The sequence below is a fragment of the Pestalotiopsis fici genome, assembly GCF_000516985.1.
Source record: "Pestalotiopsis fici W106-1 unplaced genomic scaffold PFICI_Scf_7, whole genome shotgun sequence".
In the NCBI taxonomy this organism is placed as follows: Eukaryota; Fungi; Ascomycota; class Sordariomycetes; order Amphisphaeriales; family Sporocadaceae; genus Pestalotiopsis; species Pestalotiopsis fici.
The window spans coordinates 3,060,971-3,079,035 of NW_006917097.1; the positions used below are offsets into that span (position 1 = coordinate 3,060,971).

The 18,065-nt window shown below is 49.4% G+C and overlaps 3 protein-coding genes across 3 annotated transcripts; 2 read left to right on the forward strand and 1 right to left on the reverse strand.

Annotated features, from left to right (window-relative positions):
• Positions 1–689: 689 nt before the first annotated feature.
• Positions 690–1,841, reverse strand: PFICI_10554 (uncharacterized protein; the record flags this gene model as incomplete). Its single annotated transcript, XM_007839135.1, has 1 exon — positions 690–1,841. One exon carries the CDS (start codon positions 1,839–1,841, stop codon positions 690–692), a length of 1,152 nt encoding a protein of 383 aa, XP_007837326.1.
• Positions 1,842–3,241: 1,400 nt separating this feature from the next.
• PFICI_10555 (uncharacterized protein) lies at positions 3,242–3,763 on the forward strand (the record flags this gene model as incomplete). Its single annotated transcript, XM_007839136.1, has 1 exon — positions 3,242–3,763. The coding sequence occupies one exon, from the start codon at positions 3,242–3,244 to the stop codon at positions 3,761–3,763; it is 522 nt and encodes a 173-aa protein (XP_007837327.1).
• A 314-nt stretch (positions 3,764–4,077) lies between these two features.
• On the forward strand, positions 4,078–5,500 carry PFICI_10556 (uncharacterized protein; the record flags this gene model as incomplete). Its single annotated transcript, XM_007839137.1, has 2 exons — positions 4,078–4,482; positions 4,547–5,500. 2 exons carry the CDS (start codon positions 4,078–4,080, stop codon positions 5,498–5,500), a joined length of 1,359 nt encoding a protein of 452 aa, XP_007837328.1.
• Between the last annotated feature and the right edge of the window lie 12,565 nt (positions 5,501–18,065).

Below are 18,065 nucleotides of genomic sequence, written 5' to 3' on the forward strand. Positions count from 1 at the left end.
TATGCATTAGCTACCGTTGTTGGCATCATGATATGTAGAAGGCAGTACACATACAGATTTTATGATGGCCGCCGGGTTTAGTACCTACACGTCACTCAGCATGTACCTAGATTTAGTACATATGTAGGTAGACCTGGGCGAGCTGCATGTGGGGTGCTGTCATATGGCCCCACTCTCCGGTCAACCTTCCGTGACAATCTAGCATTTGTCGTCCGGCAATTCTCTGCTTCGACATTATCACATTTCCGTTTCGCCCTACCCTTAACCTAGAGTCCGCCGAATCAGTACTCAGGTGGGTGATCACTGGGGAATCCTCGGTGTTGTATGTTTTTGGTCATCTCTATTTTTTTAATTCCTCGACTTAGTAACTAGTCGTTACCGGACAACGGCTTTCAGAACCAGGACCACGGAATTCCAGTTAGTCCCAAAGATCCAAAATAGTTCTGGCCGTCATTTTGATCCAGCCAAAGCATCTCTGTCCCCTCATCCATCTTTTTGTTTCTGGGCGTATAGTCAGCTGCTGCAAAATTCCCTTGCCCATACTTGACCGAGAGTCCCCAGTTCCTTGCTAGGTCGGCCGCTCGCCATGCTCCATAGGCCGCTCGTAGCAGTTATACACGCTGATGTGGCCCTGGATTGCCTTCCCTTGCTATCAATTCGAAGTGAAACTCAGCGGGAGGACCTGCTCCTTACGCAGCTGTATAGGCGGAAAAGAACTCATTGGCCTCCTCTGCAACGGCAGCCATCTCGCGATCTAAGCCTAAGCCCTTGTATGCAATTAGTAAGTTGTGAGAGGCCTGGTCCGTCTGGCTGTATCGAATTTGATTTCCTTCGATTCCCTCCATCTCGTGCGCGAAATTCGCGATAGTATCACGAAAACCCTCGCTCCCACCTGCATGAATGAATAGGGGGACTTGAGTCTTGAAAGGATGGTGCAAAGGTGAAATGTACGGCAGACCGTCGCTGCTGGCAGACTTGTCGTCGTCATGGGGCAGGTATGCATTGGCACCCCATTCCAGGAGCTCGCCAATCAAGAGATCGTTTTGCGCGTTCCTGGAAGTCTTGTAGTCTTGGTTTGCTTGCGCCGTGACGTGAACCCAGGGAGACCAAAGCATCGCTCCGGACGGGGGCGGAAGTTGAGGTGATTTCAGGTGCTCTATATATCGAATGAGGCCAAGAACCAGATTTCCAGCAGCTGAATCGCCAGACAGAAGGATATCCTCGGGTGCCACACCCAACGATAATACGTAGTGGTAGAAGGTGACCAGGTCCTGGATGGCTGCTGGAAATCGAGTTTCGTCGTTGCTGCTCACTCGATACTGGCCCAGGAAGGTCTTTGACGCGTGCAAATGCTGCTTCATGATCCCAGAGATGTCTTGTCCGTTAGCGTCGGTGCCGAAAGCAAGCACAAATGCACCGCCTGGGAAGTGCAGGACAACCTTCTCCTTCTCGGATTCAGGAGCCGGCGTAATTTTGGCTAATGGGGAGGGATACCAGATTCCTCCTACCGCCGCCGGGTGTATTGACCCGTTGAGGTTCAGGACACCGCGATACAGTTCCGCCTCGGCGGGCTGCACCAGGGCAAAGCGCTCCTTTGCTTTCTTGTGACCAGATTCGACGTCTGCCACGCCGTTGGAACGGGTGGCAGTCTGGTAAGCAAAGAGCTGACGTACAAGCGCATTTACAACACAAATGCGCAGGCCCTGCTCTGGCAGGGGCCGGAGAGATTTCGGACCATAGCGAAGTACAAGTAATGGCAAGAGTGCTACTGCTTTAAGCATGAACATGACGCTATACAGCGCCTTGAATGGCTGTTTTGCCCATATTGGAGTCGTGGCCATATTGGCCAGTATATGAACTTGTGATAGGAGTGTTGAGAATTAATGCGTAGGGAATTCTTGCTTCGTCTTTGTACAGTAGTGGATTTGCACCTTGGGCAGGCAAAGCGTGGGCCTTAAGTGTTTATTCGACATATGTTGGGTACCATTGCCCGAGACAAGTATGGGGGTGCATCGTTGTTGCTAAATCTGGAGCGGAGACGCAATACAACAGTTGCTTGCCAAAACGGCCTTCGTATTCGCGACGTGAATCAATTACTCTGTGTGTCCCCGAAAAGAATGTACATATGGAGTGACCAATGCAGACTGTTCACCGGGCTTGGCTTTCGACGCTGTGATGTCCCGCCTACCTAGCCTGCTACCAACTTCCTACGGTGTACATATGCATATTCCAAGGTTCTCCGCGTAAAGAACCAACAGCTATCTCGCAGCCTCGCGTCGCTACAGTCAATTGCACAAACCTTGTATCAAGTACTCTGTGTGCAGCATTGCCGATTGGTAGCAATCGTCAGGGCTTGGCGAATGTGATGACATGCAACTAACACAACAACCTACTGTAGCACAGCGGGGACAAGAAGGGGCCAATTTTTGAGTGATGCTAGCAGCGCTATATACCACTATATCCCGTAATATGCGTCTGCATAGAGCCCGCTATTATCTTATATTTCAAATTCTAGTTACTGGAAATAGCTTTAGATTTGATTTTTATTTACCTAGGTATCTTAAGCCTTTGCGCAGTGTTATAGCTGCTGTGAATAGCTATTGTATTTATCGTTATTTTTAACGACGATGGCCTATTTAAAAAGTAGATACCTAGTAGGTAATCAAGCCAATTACTCACGATGCAACGCATAAATTAGTTTCCTTCGAAAAAAGCCTTATAATTTCTCGCTATTTTCCTATATATCTACGGCGGGCTGTATGCAGGTGCAGATAACGGGATATGGTGATACATAGCGCTGCTAACCAAGGTGACATAGCGCTGTTAGCATTACTCCTAAAAAAGCATTCTGCGGGACTAACGCCTTAGAACTAGCTCCTGTAACTACCCACCATCGACTAAATCTAGTGCATTATTCACTGCGAGCCGTTATTTAATCGCTAGAATTCGAAATGCAGCGCCGGCGGCTGGTAAATGCTGGCAGGACCACAGGCTAAAGAAAGCTGCTGCACTCATATGGCAAGGTGTATAGCTCACCATTGAGACGTCGAATCAGTACTCAGGTGGGTGACCACTAGGGAATCGTCGGTGTTGTATCTTTTTGGTCATCTCTTTTTTTTTCCCCCTCAACTTAATAACTAGTCGTTACCGGACAACGGCTTTTAGAACTAGGACACACACATTCTCTTTCTCTCTCTTCTCATATAAAATCAGCGTCTCCCAGACACAGCCCACTATCAACATGGCCAAACCCAAACAGCAAGGCAATGTTGCCAATCGACCGCTCTATTCACGCATATCCTATCTGTACCAAGCGGCAGCATATCTGAGCACCACGGCCACCAATGAGTCATCGGAAACGTCAGACTTGACACCACATGTTGATGTCCTCCCTCAAGCAGAGCTCGCTGCCGCCAGCGAGAAAAGACCCCTCGAGCAACAAGTCAAGCAATCCGTGGCTCGACACTTGCTCACCGACATGCGGTCAACTTCTCTAAAGACTCAGATCCGGCTGTCCCCAGCAATCAAGCGTACCATCTGCAAGTACTGTGACACTCTGCTGATCGATGGTCAAACTTGTACTTCGGTCATTGAGAACACGAGTAAGGGTTCCAAGAAGCCCTGGGCCGATGTCTTGGTAATCACTTGCAACATCTGTGGTGGCCTCAAGCGTTTTCCCGTCAATGCTGCGCGACAGAAGAGACGGCCCGTGAGACAAGAAGTGGCCCCGGGCTCTAGCTCCCTACCTCAAAGGTCCGTTTAATGCAGCGATCGTCAACTCGAGAACCCACATCGTTTCAAATTCTCGGCTTTCGCGTTTGCTTGTCACCAATGGCTTTCACTATACGCGGCCGCTTCGTGCAATGTCAGCACTTGCTCATATAGTGTCAAATCGCCGCTGACAAACCATGCAAACACCTACTTGACCCCTATACACTCACAAGACCATGTGACACAACATATATATATACCTACATCCCTTGACCAAAGGCAATCTTCTCAGCACCACCCAATCGACTTGAACCCCCGAGAAAGAGCAATTTACCATTCCATATACCTTGAGCTTCGCACACCACCATGGCAGTTTCCAACAGCACCAAGCCTATATTGCTCTTCGTGGCAGCAGCAGCAGCGGGGCACGTCACCCCCCTACTCCGTGTTGCTTCTTATCACATCCAAAAAGGCTACGATGTTCTATTCCTCACTGGCTCGGAATTCAAGGACCAAGTCGCCCGAGCCGGAGCGGAATGGTCCGCTCTCGAGCCCCTGGATATGGAAGCCTTTGCTCCAGAGAGGCTTGCCGCATTAGATGCCAAGATGCACGTTGAAATGTTTGCATATGCATTCGACAATGTTTTCTTGACCAGTCTGCCAAAACGTGTGCAACAGCTGCGCCAGGCTCTGGAAATGCTGCATCAACGCGATCCCAATAGGGAGGTCATCATCTTCCACGAAGTTGGCGCTGTAGCAGTCCACCCGTTTGTGAGTCACCCCATGAGATACGGTCTGTTATAGGTCTTTTACGAAGATTAACTCAACTGAAAAGCACTTTGGAGCACCGTTGCCGAAGGGCTACACTACAATGCCAAAGACGATTTGTCTGGGAATCAACCCCATCATGGTCGACAGTGAGGTGACAGGCATATGTGGACCGGGATTTCCCTACGATGACTCCCCTGCAGTCAAGGCCCGACACTTGTACATGACTGAGCTGTTTCGGAGGTTCCCTTTCCGAGGAATAGCAGAATCCCACGCAAAGAAGCTTCAAGAAGTCGGCTGCACAACCTGGCCAGAGTATTTTGCCATGGACGATTTCGTCCTGACGTCGGATTTGTTACTACAGCTTTGCGGTCCCGGCTTTGAGTATCCGGATCCTACACGAAACCCAAAAATCAAATTCGCTGGCACGTTGCCCCCTCAATCATTGAACCCGACCCTGGAGTATCCGTCTTGGTGGTCCGATGTCACAGACGCATCAGCGGCAGGTAAAAAGGTTGTTTTCCTTGCCCAGGGAACGCTTACCTACGAAGCAGAGGCTCTGCTGCTACCTGTCATCCGCGCTCTCCAAAACGAAGAGGACATATTGCTCGTGGTTGCGATAGGATCACGAGGCGCCAGCTTGCCATCAGACTTTGAACTTCCAAAGCATACTCGGGTGATTGACTACTTCCCGTACGACGCCGTACTTCCCTATGCTGATGTCTTCATATTCAATGCTGGATATGGCGGTGCCTCTCATGCTATCGGTCACGGAGTCCCAATCGTTGCATTAGGTACTACTGGCCAAGACAAGGGTGAAGTTGCAGCACGGATAGACTTCTTCAAATTGGGAATCGCAATCAGATCCGAGAAACCCGAAATCGGGGAGATTCATAGTACTGTTCGAAAGGTACTCGATAATGGAGACTACAAGAAAAAAGCACTCGAGTTACAGAAGGAGTCGTTAGACCTTGACCCTCTGGCTATGATCGAAAGTCAGGTGAGGGAGCTTGCGCATTGAAAAGATACCCAATCACATGGAAACCATAGACGAAAAGAAAAACCATAGATAGCTTAGACTTATGGCAAGACTAGAGAGCGCGCTTTAGACCAACTCATGGACATACAAGCTCAAATTCCGCACGAGACTATGAGGGTTTCGTGGTATCAAAAGACAATTCAAAGACAACTTTGCGCGATTTGCTCTGTATTTGATTGACGATACACGATAAATTTTGTCATGACATTTCTAGATGTCGGGGAAAGGATATACCAAGTGGTAACAATTCATCATGCCATTACTTGGTGTCGAATTCAACTTGACCAAGATAGTCTACATTGCAAAATCTAGACAAGCCCGGCTTCTCGAGCCTCCTTCTCGAGATTCCAGAGGCGGACCAGCTCCTTTCTCGTCTCGTCTCTTGCCGCACAACGCTCCTCCAATTCACGATCGGCGCGGCTCGCCCTCGCAACATCCTCGGCCTCCCCAGCCAACTCTCTGTCAAACCGCACCTTTAGATCCTCCTCGGCCCGGTGCCGGAGTTGCTCCTGCTCGTCACAGGATCCACTGTCCGCCTCTCGCGCAGCATCATGACTCTGTGCCTTCTTGTAGTCCCAGAACTCGTGATTCATCTGGATGCGCTCGAGCATGTATCCCCGATCCAAGGCCCGGGCCGCCAGCTCCTGGGACAAGGCGGCGCGGACCTCGCACTCGCGGCCCTCGTCGGCGCAGAGCACCGCCATGTCGCGGCAGTGGGCACTGTCCGAGACCTCGAGGTGGCGCTGTTGCCGCTGGCACTTTGTCGCGCGCTCCAGGTAGCCCTGACGGTCGCCGAGCTCGTTCTCGTGCAGTTCGCGCGCGCGCCAGGCCGCGATGCGCAGGTTGCGGATCGCTTCCGAGGGCGCGGATTCAATCTTTCGGCGCTGTAGCTCCATCATGAAGCCCCCTTCAATGTCGGCGACTTCTTCTTCGTTGGTGGGCACGCGGCTGAGTTGGCGAATGCACTCCATGAAGGCGGCAAGGTTTTCTGTTTGTTCATTGTCAGTACATTTGAGGTACTCGTGGCTTCATCATCAGGTTAGGGCGAATTGATACCTTGCATGTATTTATTGTGAATCATCCTCTGAATCTCTCGGTCATTCATTTTGACTGTGTATTGTAGTTCTTGATACGAGCTTCACAGTAAAGGGAACACGATGTGATGGAAGACTCAAGCGGCTTCTTGGTGCTTGTGAGTATCTAATATACTAGAAGTCTGTAATTGTTGAAACTCAATGCTAACAATAGAACATTATTGGAAACAAGAAGATTATCAACTTTCTTTGTTCTATCGTAGCTCTGGACAACGTTTTTCTTCTTCACCGCCTCATCGAAAAGTGATAGACGATACATCAGGTTCATCATACCCCAATTCGCTCAATTCAATTGGCCGTATATTAAGTAAAACTTGCAGAGTATACTTCAGGATTGAACATTTACGAGTGAGCCTTCGGTCTTTACGGTACGGGCAATGACCTTCTTGATCCGCGAATTATCTTGCAGGGCCATTTCCGAATCACGTAAGGAGACCTGGAATGAGAACATCAGTATTGCGTCGTAAGCAGAAGTCAATACAAACAAAGAAAGCCAAACAATTGAGCTTTGTTATGGATTATATAGGTAGTGTTTCTCACATCGCACAGATCTCGCCAGAAAGACCAAGAGGAACTCATGGCAAGTAACTGATTGCATTTTATCAGTGGCTTATTTTATTTTGTTTTTCCTATTTTGCACCTTTGATAAGACACGATAGCCACCTAGATAGTCTGAGTCAAGTGGCTTGGTGGTCATTTGGGCAATGGCGACTTGACTAACAAGTAGACAAAGACCAACGCCGCAATCTCTCACTTGGCATCAACTAATTTGCCTTACGGACTATATCATCTGATTATATTACCATGACGGCATTGAGAAAGAATTACAGTATTACACATGAAGATTCCACGATGACTATATGAAAACCATATTGCGATGCAGAGGAAAGGGCCGAGAGGAATATCGGGCCGAGTCGACTCAACATTGAGCTTCCTGATGGGGTCAGATGATTCCAACTCTACAAACAATGTCACCATCATGGATTTGACAACAATAGGTTTGCAATTCAGCATCGCTCTGTGCATCATGTCTAAAAGTTCAATTACCAGAACTCCTGGACGCCTCGAAAACGGATGTTACGTCTTGATAGGTCCTTTGCAGCCAGCAATTGCACAAGAAGTAATGACCAACTACCCTTGTTGTAAAGGAGTACCGTGCAATTCATTACAGCAATCTCATTTACTTTACTTGGTCGTATACACGAAAATATGTCAGCAGTAATTACCAACAACGCGTCGAGACCTGACCATGAAACTGCAATGTAGCGCTGACAGGCACGCGCTATCATGTTCATTTACCATATGAATATGATAGGCCTGCCTTGGGGCCCGGTGAGAAAGGAGAATGGCCATCATTCTGGTTTGTCACTTCTACGTGGTAACGTGAGATAGACTGTCAGCCCGGGAAATCCGACCTGGAAGGATTTGCTGCCGGTGGCCTGCTTCAAGAAATCCATCTTTTGCCGCCCACCTTCTCCCAATTCGCCCCTGAAATCTCCCCCAAGATACTGGTATCGCTCCCTGCGTTTGGTTACCAGGAAGCCGAAAAGGCGCATCCAGAGCAGATTACAATTTCCAAAACATGTCGTTCGTTGGTCCTGAGGCTACATAGGCTTTAGCTTGCTCCTTGTGCTCTTCGGACCAAAACCTCCACGATTATAATCGCCTTCTCATATAGGGTCGATCTACTAGGACGGGATGCAACCTGACTACAAGTTCCCACGGCCGGTACGCAAATCTAGGGAACAGGGCGGCTACAAAAGCAGGGGAGTCACCAAAAAAAGGGGAAGGCTTGGTAGTCTGTATTTATCTTTATAAATAAATATGCTATAAGAGCCACTCAATAGATGTTGCTGCTTGCTATTGGAAACATCAGTGCAGCTTTCGCCTGTCGGTTCCGTTCAGGGATCTCAGATAGCCGGGCGGCGGTATACGATCGCCATTCAATAAGCCAAGGTAAACACGGCCATTGGGTTAACGTCAACATGTTTGATACTATTTCCGTCTTCGACAAAATCCGTTTCCGTGGCGAATTTCAGTGTCGCCTGCCCGCAAAATTGGTGGTGCTCCTTTAGGCTGCATATTCGCCTTCTGAAGCATCTCGTATAATCAGCTGTTAGATATCAAGTATTGGTCAAGAGGTAACCGCAGGTATTCATAGTTGAAAGATATCCGAGATGAGGCTGCGAGGCTTGTGCGTCGTCGTTCTTCCCGGAGTATACAAATCGTCTTTCGGTTGACTGATTGGCCATGAGGCAAGATGCAGACGAATACGAATGATCGACAGAAGTATATGGAGGCGACATAGAGTATCTCAGCGTTGCACGTGCTATAACTTGCCTAGACAATAGCCGCATAGGGCTGCCAGGCGAATTTCGAATGGCACCGATGGCAGGCACAAGGTGGCGTTGTGTGGCGAATAGGTCCCGGTCCTCCCCAATCGAGCATATCGTGTTCTATAAAAAACCATTGATCTGCGCAATACCAACCAGAAAGGTAACATGATTTCGAGAATCAAGTTGTTTTGACATCTCAATTCACACATGCGTTCTTGCCTGCCCCGGTGACTTGCAATCCGGCTTGGCATAGAGTAGTTACGCGGCGGTGTATCGTCGTCGTGGCATATCGGGGTAGGTTCATGTTGTCCAGCTTTGTCGCCGCGATCGCCAGGTCATACCCCATGAATTCCAACAGAGAGGTTACCCATTGGCTATCCAAATTCTCATACTTCCCCAATCTGGACTGACCACTGGGTCGCCCTGCAACTTGTGAGATTGAGAGTCCCTGAGTTCGCCAATAGCCATCATGCAATGTCCATGCAACGAGGGCCCATTAACGGCTTCTTGTGGTTCCGAGTTCAATAGCATCAGAATTACCCCCAGTAAACGGGGTAAAGAAATCGCCGATTTTTCTGTGTATGAACAAATTGCTAGACGATAGCCTGTCACTGTCATCGGAGACATTGCTACAGGTATCAAATGCAATGCTGGCGAAGGCCGTCGTGAGTCTGTAGTACAATATGATAAAAGCATATCATTGGCATCGAGCTCCCAATGAATTGCTGAGCAGTTCCGTTGGGATAGTGATTCAGACCATCCTCGATCACAAATCCCATCTTCTCGAGATCGATTTGTCTAGCGATGAATCCTGGTGCTGCATGACGGACATTGAACAACGCGCGTTCGGAAAATAATCGACCAGTCAGACGAAATAGACAGTCATTTGCATGTCGACAGCGCCCACGCGTAGGTGACATTGCGGCCTCGAGGACCGGGACCGGGCGGAGAGTTTCAACCGCCCTGGTCAGACTTTTGCAACCCGACACATTGAATGACTGGAACGGCAACGGCATGATGCGGTTCTCCGTGGCATGGGTGAAATGATGGCTTACCAGGAACATATCAATCATTCATCCACCATTTGCATCATAGCTAGTGATTCTGACATAACTGATACGGAACTACTTTGTAGAGACCCACCGCAGGATAACCGCGTCTTGATCTTGGTTGACAGTTCATAACATTGACAAAACTATCAATTGAAGTGCTGCAAATCTTCCAGTCAAGTAGAATTTCCCAGTGGGATATCATGTACTGACTGTTCCAGGGACCGCAGCCAATGATCGACAGCAGCAATATGCCTGCCAAGTGAGTTCTCCGAGAAGGATTCCGAATAGCGTTGGACAAGCTTGATGAAGAGCAGAAGCGTGCGGGACAAATGCCAATGTTTGTAATATGGCAATTTACCAATATGCATACAATCCATAAGATAAATGGAGCAATGGTGGAACCTTGCCTTTCTGATCCGGCTTTAGCCAACTTTTTTTGCGCTCTTAATTGGATCTTCAAGGAGCAATTGCTGCATGCTCATCGACAAGGATGCCATCCCTGGGATGTGCTCTTCAGATATGGCTGCGTCCAGTTCGGACGTAGGGCAGCATGGGGATTATTGGTCTTGTACATACTCTGTAGAAGTTACTGAATGACCGAGATCCCAATGCTGACTCGAAAGTCTCGGTGTGCTGGCATCACATAAACTACAGCTGAAGTCATGCTGTAGGAACAGCTGCACAGGAAGATTTCAACTGGGCGGTTGAGATTGAGGGCTGGGGGTCGCTTTGACTGAGCGCGACACTATTACTGCATCTAACGAGAATCGCAGTGCTGTCAGACGGGTTCGATGTTGGAGTAGAGCATGTGTGCCCGACCTGCGGGCCGTTTTGGATGGCATACCTACTTCATGATCTGAGCCAACGCAGTGAGATGGCCCGCGCAGCATTGTGGTTCTTGTCAACAATCTTCAGAGCGGTGACCGAAAAGTTGTACCAAAGGTCCAAGGTGATCCATTACGACAAGATTCTGATCTTAGCTGCTGCTGCTTTCTTGTTTCAAGCCCGGCGGGATATGGGTTGGGGGGATGAGTGGTAAGTGGTTATCATGATAATGGTAGCTATTGCCGCAAGCAATGGAGCAATGGAGCATCAAACCAACCAAACATAGTACTAGGTAGCCTACCCGTGCTGGCAAGCTGGATACCATGGCGAGCAGGGGGCGTTGTAGAAGAGATAGTGCCAAGGTGCTGGGCTGTAGGGGCTGTACTGCTCGGCTGCTGCACAGCTTACTTATTACTTATTAATGGTGCTCGAAATATACAAGTCGACCAGAAGTGGTCGGGTTGAAAGCATTCAAAGACGCGCTCAGCTGGGCAGCCCGCCAGTCAGTCAGTCAGTCAGACCATCCGTCGAATTGTCCGACACAACATGCAGCTTTGTTTCGGCACCAAAGTTTCGAGAGGGAAAAAAGGGCGCGCCAGCTTTTGCATGGGTCATCGCGAGAAACCCGATCACGATCTTGCCTACGCGGATGGGCCCCAGTAGTATCGCGTCCGCCCCGCCGAAAGACCATTTTAGTAACGACCCGAAGCTGTGGAGACTCTCGAGGCGACTGTGCTCTTGGCGAGGCATGTCGTCCCATGTCTCTTCTTGCATCTTGTTTTTTCTTTCTTCGAGGTGATCGATAAGGGCCGAAAGCCAATAAGCGCGTGGTTTGTGGGCTCCAGCTAAATCGCCTCCAGTTCGAAAAAAGGTGCTTCCTTCTTCCCATCCCATCCCCTCCACCCAGCCAGGGCTGGCGCTGGTATGGGGAGAGAAAGGGAAAAAAAAGAAGAAGAAGAAATAGCTGCCGCCCCTCTTTGTGCTGGTGCCTAATGCAAGTTCGCATGCAGTTCTCTCGAAGATTGGTGATCCTGAATGGGCCAGACCGCTGTGCTGATCTGCAGGATCCCTCCATCAACTCCCATGCTTGTTGGATAGGGGACTTGATTGCCAGCACTGACTTCTTCGTTTTGCTTGCGTTTCTACACAACAGACATGGGCGCAGCAAGCACCGAGATCAATGACAGAGACCGTTCGAAACGACTCGTGGGTGTTAACGTCATCGCCTGGAAATTTCCCAGTGGCTCAAAAACGGTCAGCCCAAAAGAAAAAAAAAATGTACAGGGGTTGCCAAAGAGGAACCAAAGAATATTGGTCTTGTGTAATGTTGCCAGTTTTACGGCAATGGGCCGAATTGATCGCTACATTAGGTACTATCCTACCGTTTACCGGCTTGATAGATACCTGGCTCCAGGTGTGGTACCTGCTCTCAAGGCTCCAGAAGCTACCACCACCTTTGTACCCAATGTCCATTTGAAGGCTGGGCTGGCTTTGTAGCTGCGGCGCGCCTGCCACGTACGTTACCAACTAACAACGGCTCTTTCATCTAGCTTACATACTATTTACATTGCACTACCAGTAGCACCAGGTTGTATCCGCTCAAGGGCTTCGGTCATGGCGATGAACGGAATATTGAACAGAGGAGGAGACAAACGTTGTCTCCTTCGAACTTCAGGAGATTGTATGGGAATACCATCAGATCTCGGTCAAGGCTCAGTAATTCTCGGTACTGGTTCCCTTCCCGGCCTTCCACCTCCATACAGCGACCGGGATAGCATTTCTGGCCTTTTCCTCCGGCGTGAGATATTCAATAGTATGTTCATGATAGTATTCTTTTCTTGCTCTGTTCTCTTTCTTCTTCTGTGCTCTGCTTGAGAAATGGGGCAGAAACATGCAACCACCAACCAGGGGTTGATAGCTTTGATTTAAGCGCAACCAACAGGGCCTCGAGGATTCACTCGCACTGACAATTCCTTGTATCCGGCAAGGCAAAGTCACTATCCAAAAGAGCTTGTATCTACCCCTGTACCTGTCTGTCTTTGCTTACCAGAGTTCTCCCACGTTCCGGTCTGGTTAGAAGAACGTTGAAACTCCGGATTGGGACTCGGGAGAACTGCTTATGAGAGGCACAAACGGACTCTCGGGCTTATCTACGGTGTTTAGGCATATGAACGCCCAGATTCCGCCTCCGCGCCTGCGAGATCCAGTATCGCGATCGCACTGCTAATTTCCCCTTCCAAGTTTTTCGTCCTGAACCGTCCAACTTGACACTGTTTCTTACATTGATGCGTCGCGCGCCACATTCATCTCATTGGACGAGTCGAGTTGGAGGCACGGCAAGGTACGAGCATTGCAACCTCACCTGCATTTCCAAGGCCGCTTTCTATGTGAAAGGTTTTTTTTCATCACGACCCGACAATAAATAGGAGTACAGTAGTAGCTAGCTGTAGCTGACAGCTGTGCCGCATTACCACGACGCGGTACTCGGGCTACCCCCAAGCAGGAGCAGAAGAACAAAATTTCTGCACCGCGATAATGACATACGGTGGAAAGATGGACCTCTGCTCTCCGTGATACAACATGTTGCGCCAGGAATCCTCAGCCCTCATCCGTCCAAGGTCAACTTTGCGCACAGAAATCCAAAGAATTATACCCAGGTCATGATCATGGAGCGCGGAGGAAAACTCCAGTCAACCAGTCAGCACTGGATCAGCGGTACGCGTGTTTCTTTGGAGATGCCGGGTCCTCTGCGGGCCGGATTATGTGCACTACCTGGAACTGGGATAGGGTCAACCCACACACCGAGCGGGTACTTCCAGTCTCCAGATACCATCTCGGTCCTCCAGCGACTCTAGCATTGCCCTGCCTACGTGGAAATGAGTACAGATTGTCTGCATATTCCCTATGAAATCGTGCGCTACGGAAGCGCAAATATCCCATGCCTGGCTAAGGAGAATACATCGGATAAAGGCAATCTACTACACGCGACCTCCAGTGTCATGAAATCGCATGTATACAAGTAAGACGCTTCATATCACAGCTGCAGACAACGGAAAGAAGAAGAGTTGAGTCGCAATTGAAATGGAAACTCGTCGCCGCATATTGGCCGGATCTCGTGGTGGATTGCGGGTCCGCCTGTCCTGGCTGTATTGGACACAAAGCGGCGACCCCGCCAGCCAGACATTATCTAAATATACGTACTACTCAAATTAGACAATTGCAGCCAAGCTCTTGGTGAACGAATATTCATCTTCAGGTTTACATATGAAGATGGTCCTCTTTGGTTGCGCTGCCCGAGCATTCATGTCTTGTCTGTCTCTGCATTAGTCCTCGTGATGTGCTGCAAGCTGCTGTTACACAGTTAAAGCAATACAGCAGCCAGACCAATAAGGCTGGGAAGAACCGCCCGACTGGAATGAGCTCCCGCCGATCACTTCTCGGAACCCTCCCCATCGTCTCCAGGCGTGGGTAGATCACCCGCTACGGATTGGTTTCGATCTGGTGAACGTTGGCCAGTTTCAAGGCTTACGAAAACCACTTAACAGCAGTGATCTAGCAGCAGTAATCTAGCAGCAGTATATACTGAGCGCCCACTGAAGTCTACTTCATTGGACAAAGTATAAACATATATATCTGGATATACGAGGCCAGTCCTGTTGTGCTCTGTGAAGAGTATCTCTTCAGGAACAAATATCTTTCTGCCAGGGGGCCACTCGCTTGCTTTGTGGGATTGTATCTGGTATGGACAGTCAGCAGTCAGCACGAACAGCCATTTCACGCGATAAAGTGGCAGTGCCAGTATATTTGCAACCGAAGCAGAGGGAGAAAAAAAAAGGGGGCGAGGATCAGCACCTTATTTAAACGAATTGGCTTTTGCCTGAGCTGAACAGTAGCTGTACCTGGCTCATCTACCTATTTCGTACATAGAGCTCTGCTGTGCATGCCCAATGTGTGTCTTTGGCACGATCAAACAACATATCCTCATTCGAGGGTGACGTAGGGACTCCATTATTCGCGGTAGCACACGTGGACTTGATACTAGTCATGTACTGTAGGTTTTGATAATTCCTACTGTTGGCCAATCTACCTCGATTACGATACTGTGTAGGAATATGATTCAATAGCAAAGGCAATGGGGGGTTTCTTCAGGTGCCCGCGTTGAGCTTGCCTCACATAAAACCAATGCTACAATTACTGTGTATATCTCGTGGAGATACCATGGCGGATAGCTGACAACGTTATTCAGAGAGCACCGCCCGTTCTCCGTATCCACATATGGAGACGTACTCAGGCAGACCTGGTCAAAGAAATGCAGATGTGGTACCTGGCATTCCATACCGGACAGAGACTTCAGACATCAATCAATTGAATGGCGACTTTTAGAATCAAACTAGTACATGGGACCGACCTCTGGATTCTCTAACGGCCGAGCTTCTGATGCAGCAGGACAGATTTGTGTGAATAGAGGATATACCGGTACAGATGGATAGGGCATTTTCGAACACTGATTGGACCGGACCAATCGGTTCTTGGAAACCGCCGCTGTTCCCCTTGAAGCTTGTCCATCCAGATTATGGCTAGTACTTACCTCCCCTAGCTTGGCTGCTGCTTGTTGGACTGTGCCGTGCCTAGAAGCTACTGCGCATGTTCTAGTGTAGTGCGACGGCAGGTAATGAATGTCATGTAATAATAAATTCTTGCAAATCGAATCTGCAACCGAACATCCCACCTCGAAAAGGCAATCAGGAAGCTGCATTTTTGCCACCCACGAGGAAGCATTGGCGAACAGCCTGGCAGCTGAGAATAGCTATGCGTGGGCATTAGCCTCTCGGACTGTGCATAAACCGTATAGCGATCGACTGCATATCCTCTGGCAGCAACGTCATGCCAGAAGAGCGCAGAGAAAAAAAAAAGCGACAGAGGGATGAATTCCAAAAGAGCCTCTTACCCACGTACCAAAGTGAAGACGCACGTTCCTACCTTGGCTCTGGCACTACACTTTTCTGGCTCGCACTGCGTAATGTACCTGACGTATAATCATTACATACGTACCTGGGCGCAGTCAGCACCAGCATCGCCTTGTCCGTTGTCAATCTTCCCACAGTGGGGCCTCGACTTGGCTTTCGACCGCAGAACCCACACCCGTGGACAAGGAGAGAAAGCCCAAGAGGCCCCGGCCCCAGGCCAGAAACCCGCCAGCCGCCTGTCGCTGCGTCCTTGCTTCTTTGTCCAGTCGCCTGCAATCCCAGTTGGAACGATGCTAATGTTGCTGGCTGGGCGGCCGGTACATTCACTGTATTTTGTTGTCTCGAATGGCGCCCCTCCCGCCGTACCCACGCTGCAGGCTTACAGGCTAAGGTGCAGCAGCCATGGCGGCTTTGATTTTGGGTTTCTTGTTTTCTTGTTCTCTCTGATCCTGCCCATCCACTGACACACAAAGTATCTCTTCAAAGTAAACATTCAACTGTTTGATATTGATGTGGGAAAATGTTCCTGCGCATGCTGTTATCCTCTACCCTCGTATACAGGAATTATATAGACCGGATCTGTGCTCGCAAGTGGACGCTCCCGCAGAGTATCGATCTGCTGTGACATCAGCGAAGACAAGGGTTTTGCAAAAAGTCGCCGTCCCCATCGAGAATGATACCAAAGAAACAGGAAGGGCACTTTTAGCTGCAAGCCTACCTGTCTACATAGCTGCCCAGCCTACATACAGTACCTATCGTGAATAACTGACACAGTTTACGGGTGCATCATGTATGCCAGATACTAGGCGCGGCAGGCAGATAATAAGAATAACAATAAAAATACCCGAAGAGAAGGTAGCCTCATCTTGTATTGCGCCCTTGATTCCCTTATTTCCTTTTTTTGGTCTTTCATTCTTGTCGACCATAATTTTTTTTCTTATTCCCCTGGAATTTCTCTCGTGTGCTCTTTATGCCAAGCATACCAAGTCACCCAGTGCCTGAATTGATGATTAATGTTTGACAACCAGACCCGAGCTGCCACCGGGACCTCAGGTTCAAGTTCCTGACCACTGCCACCAAACGGACTCCTCCTGCATCCAGCTTCTTTCCCACCCCCCCTAGTCCTGCTGGCTAAACCTTACCCTTGACCTGCCCTCCACTACGACGGCGGCGTGTTGCGCGATTGAACTGGGGGTCGTACTGGGTCTGGCTGTGTACGTACCTACTTACGGTACCTACCTACATTACCTACCCAACTACCTTGCCTTGCCTACATTACCTTACCTCACAGTGGTGTAGCCTGTCTACGTTGTCGTTGACACCAGCGTACGCACGGAGCTAGTACCAAGGTCTTCCATGCCCACTGTCTACGCTGACCGTCGTTCCACCAACATATCGCCCACAGTTCATCAAGTCCTTTCCACGGGCCCCAAACTCTACCTCTCTCCACCTCGCACACAACACCGTCGTCGTGTCTGATCCGCTCGCTCGCTCGCTATTGAAATTTTTTCCTCCTTCGTTTTCCTCTTCCTCTTCCTCTCTCTCTCTTGTCTCTTGTATTTCTGGGCGTTTCCTTTTTTTTCATCTTCACCTAATGTGCTGGGCGAACCGAGAAACAAGAGAAATAAGACCTGTTGCGCAAAAGTCTCGGGGTGACAAGAAAGATTAAAGACAACAGAAGAACCCCATCAGAGTACGGATACTCTCTTCTCTCGCCTGCGGACTTTCGCTAGTTTCTAGTTGGACTACCTTTCAATAGTACGACCGGCCCCTAATCCGAACAAATAGAGCTCAGTAGTGTGTACTGTCTGTACCTTCTTTCTCTGTACCATAACCTCCTACGCCAGAAGCAGACCCCAAAAAGCCCATCCCGAAAAACAACTCGATCACTATTACCACGTTCGTTACATTGGTTCATCTCTGGGGGTGGCTTTTATTTGTTTAAACACTGGCAGCATCTTTCTGCGACTTGCTTCCGGTGTGGAACTCGACTGCAGAAGGCTACACAGCTAGCCGTTTGTTGCATGACGGCATTGCTCATTGTCATCCTCCCGCCCCGTTCGACTCAACGCCACCAAAGGAAAGCCCTCTCAACGCTGCCGACAGCATCCCCAACGGGCTACTCCATCGCACGGCACTTTACTGCCTTGCCGAAAGGTCGAACCGTGATCCCAAGACATCTCCCGACGTTCTGTAGGCGGAAGGACTCGAACAAGACCCCAGAACCAGTCACTCGTTTGGTTGGTTGGCCGAGAAAAGAACACAAAAAGAGA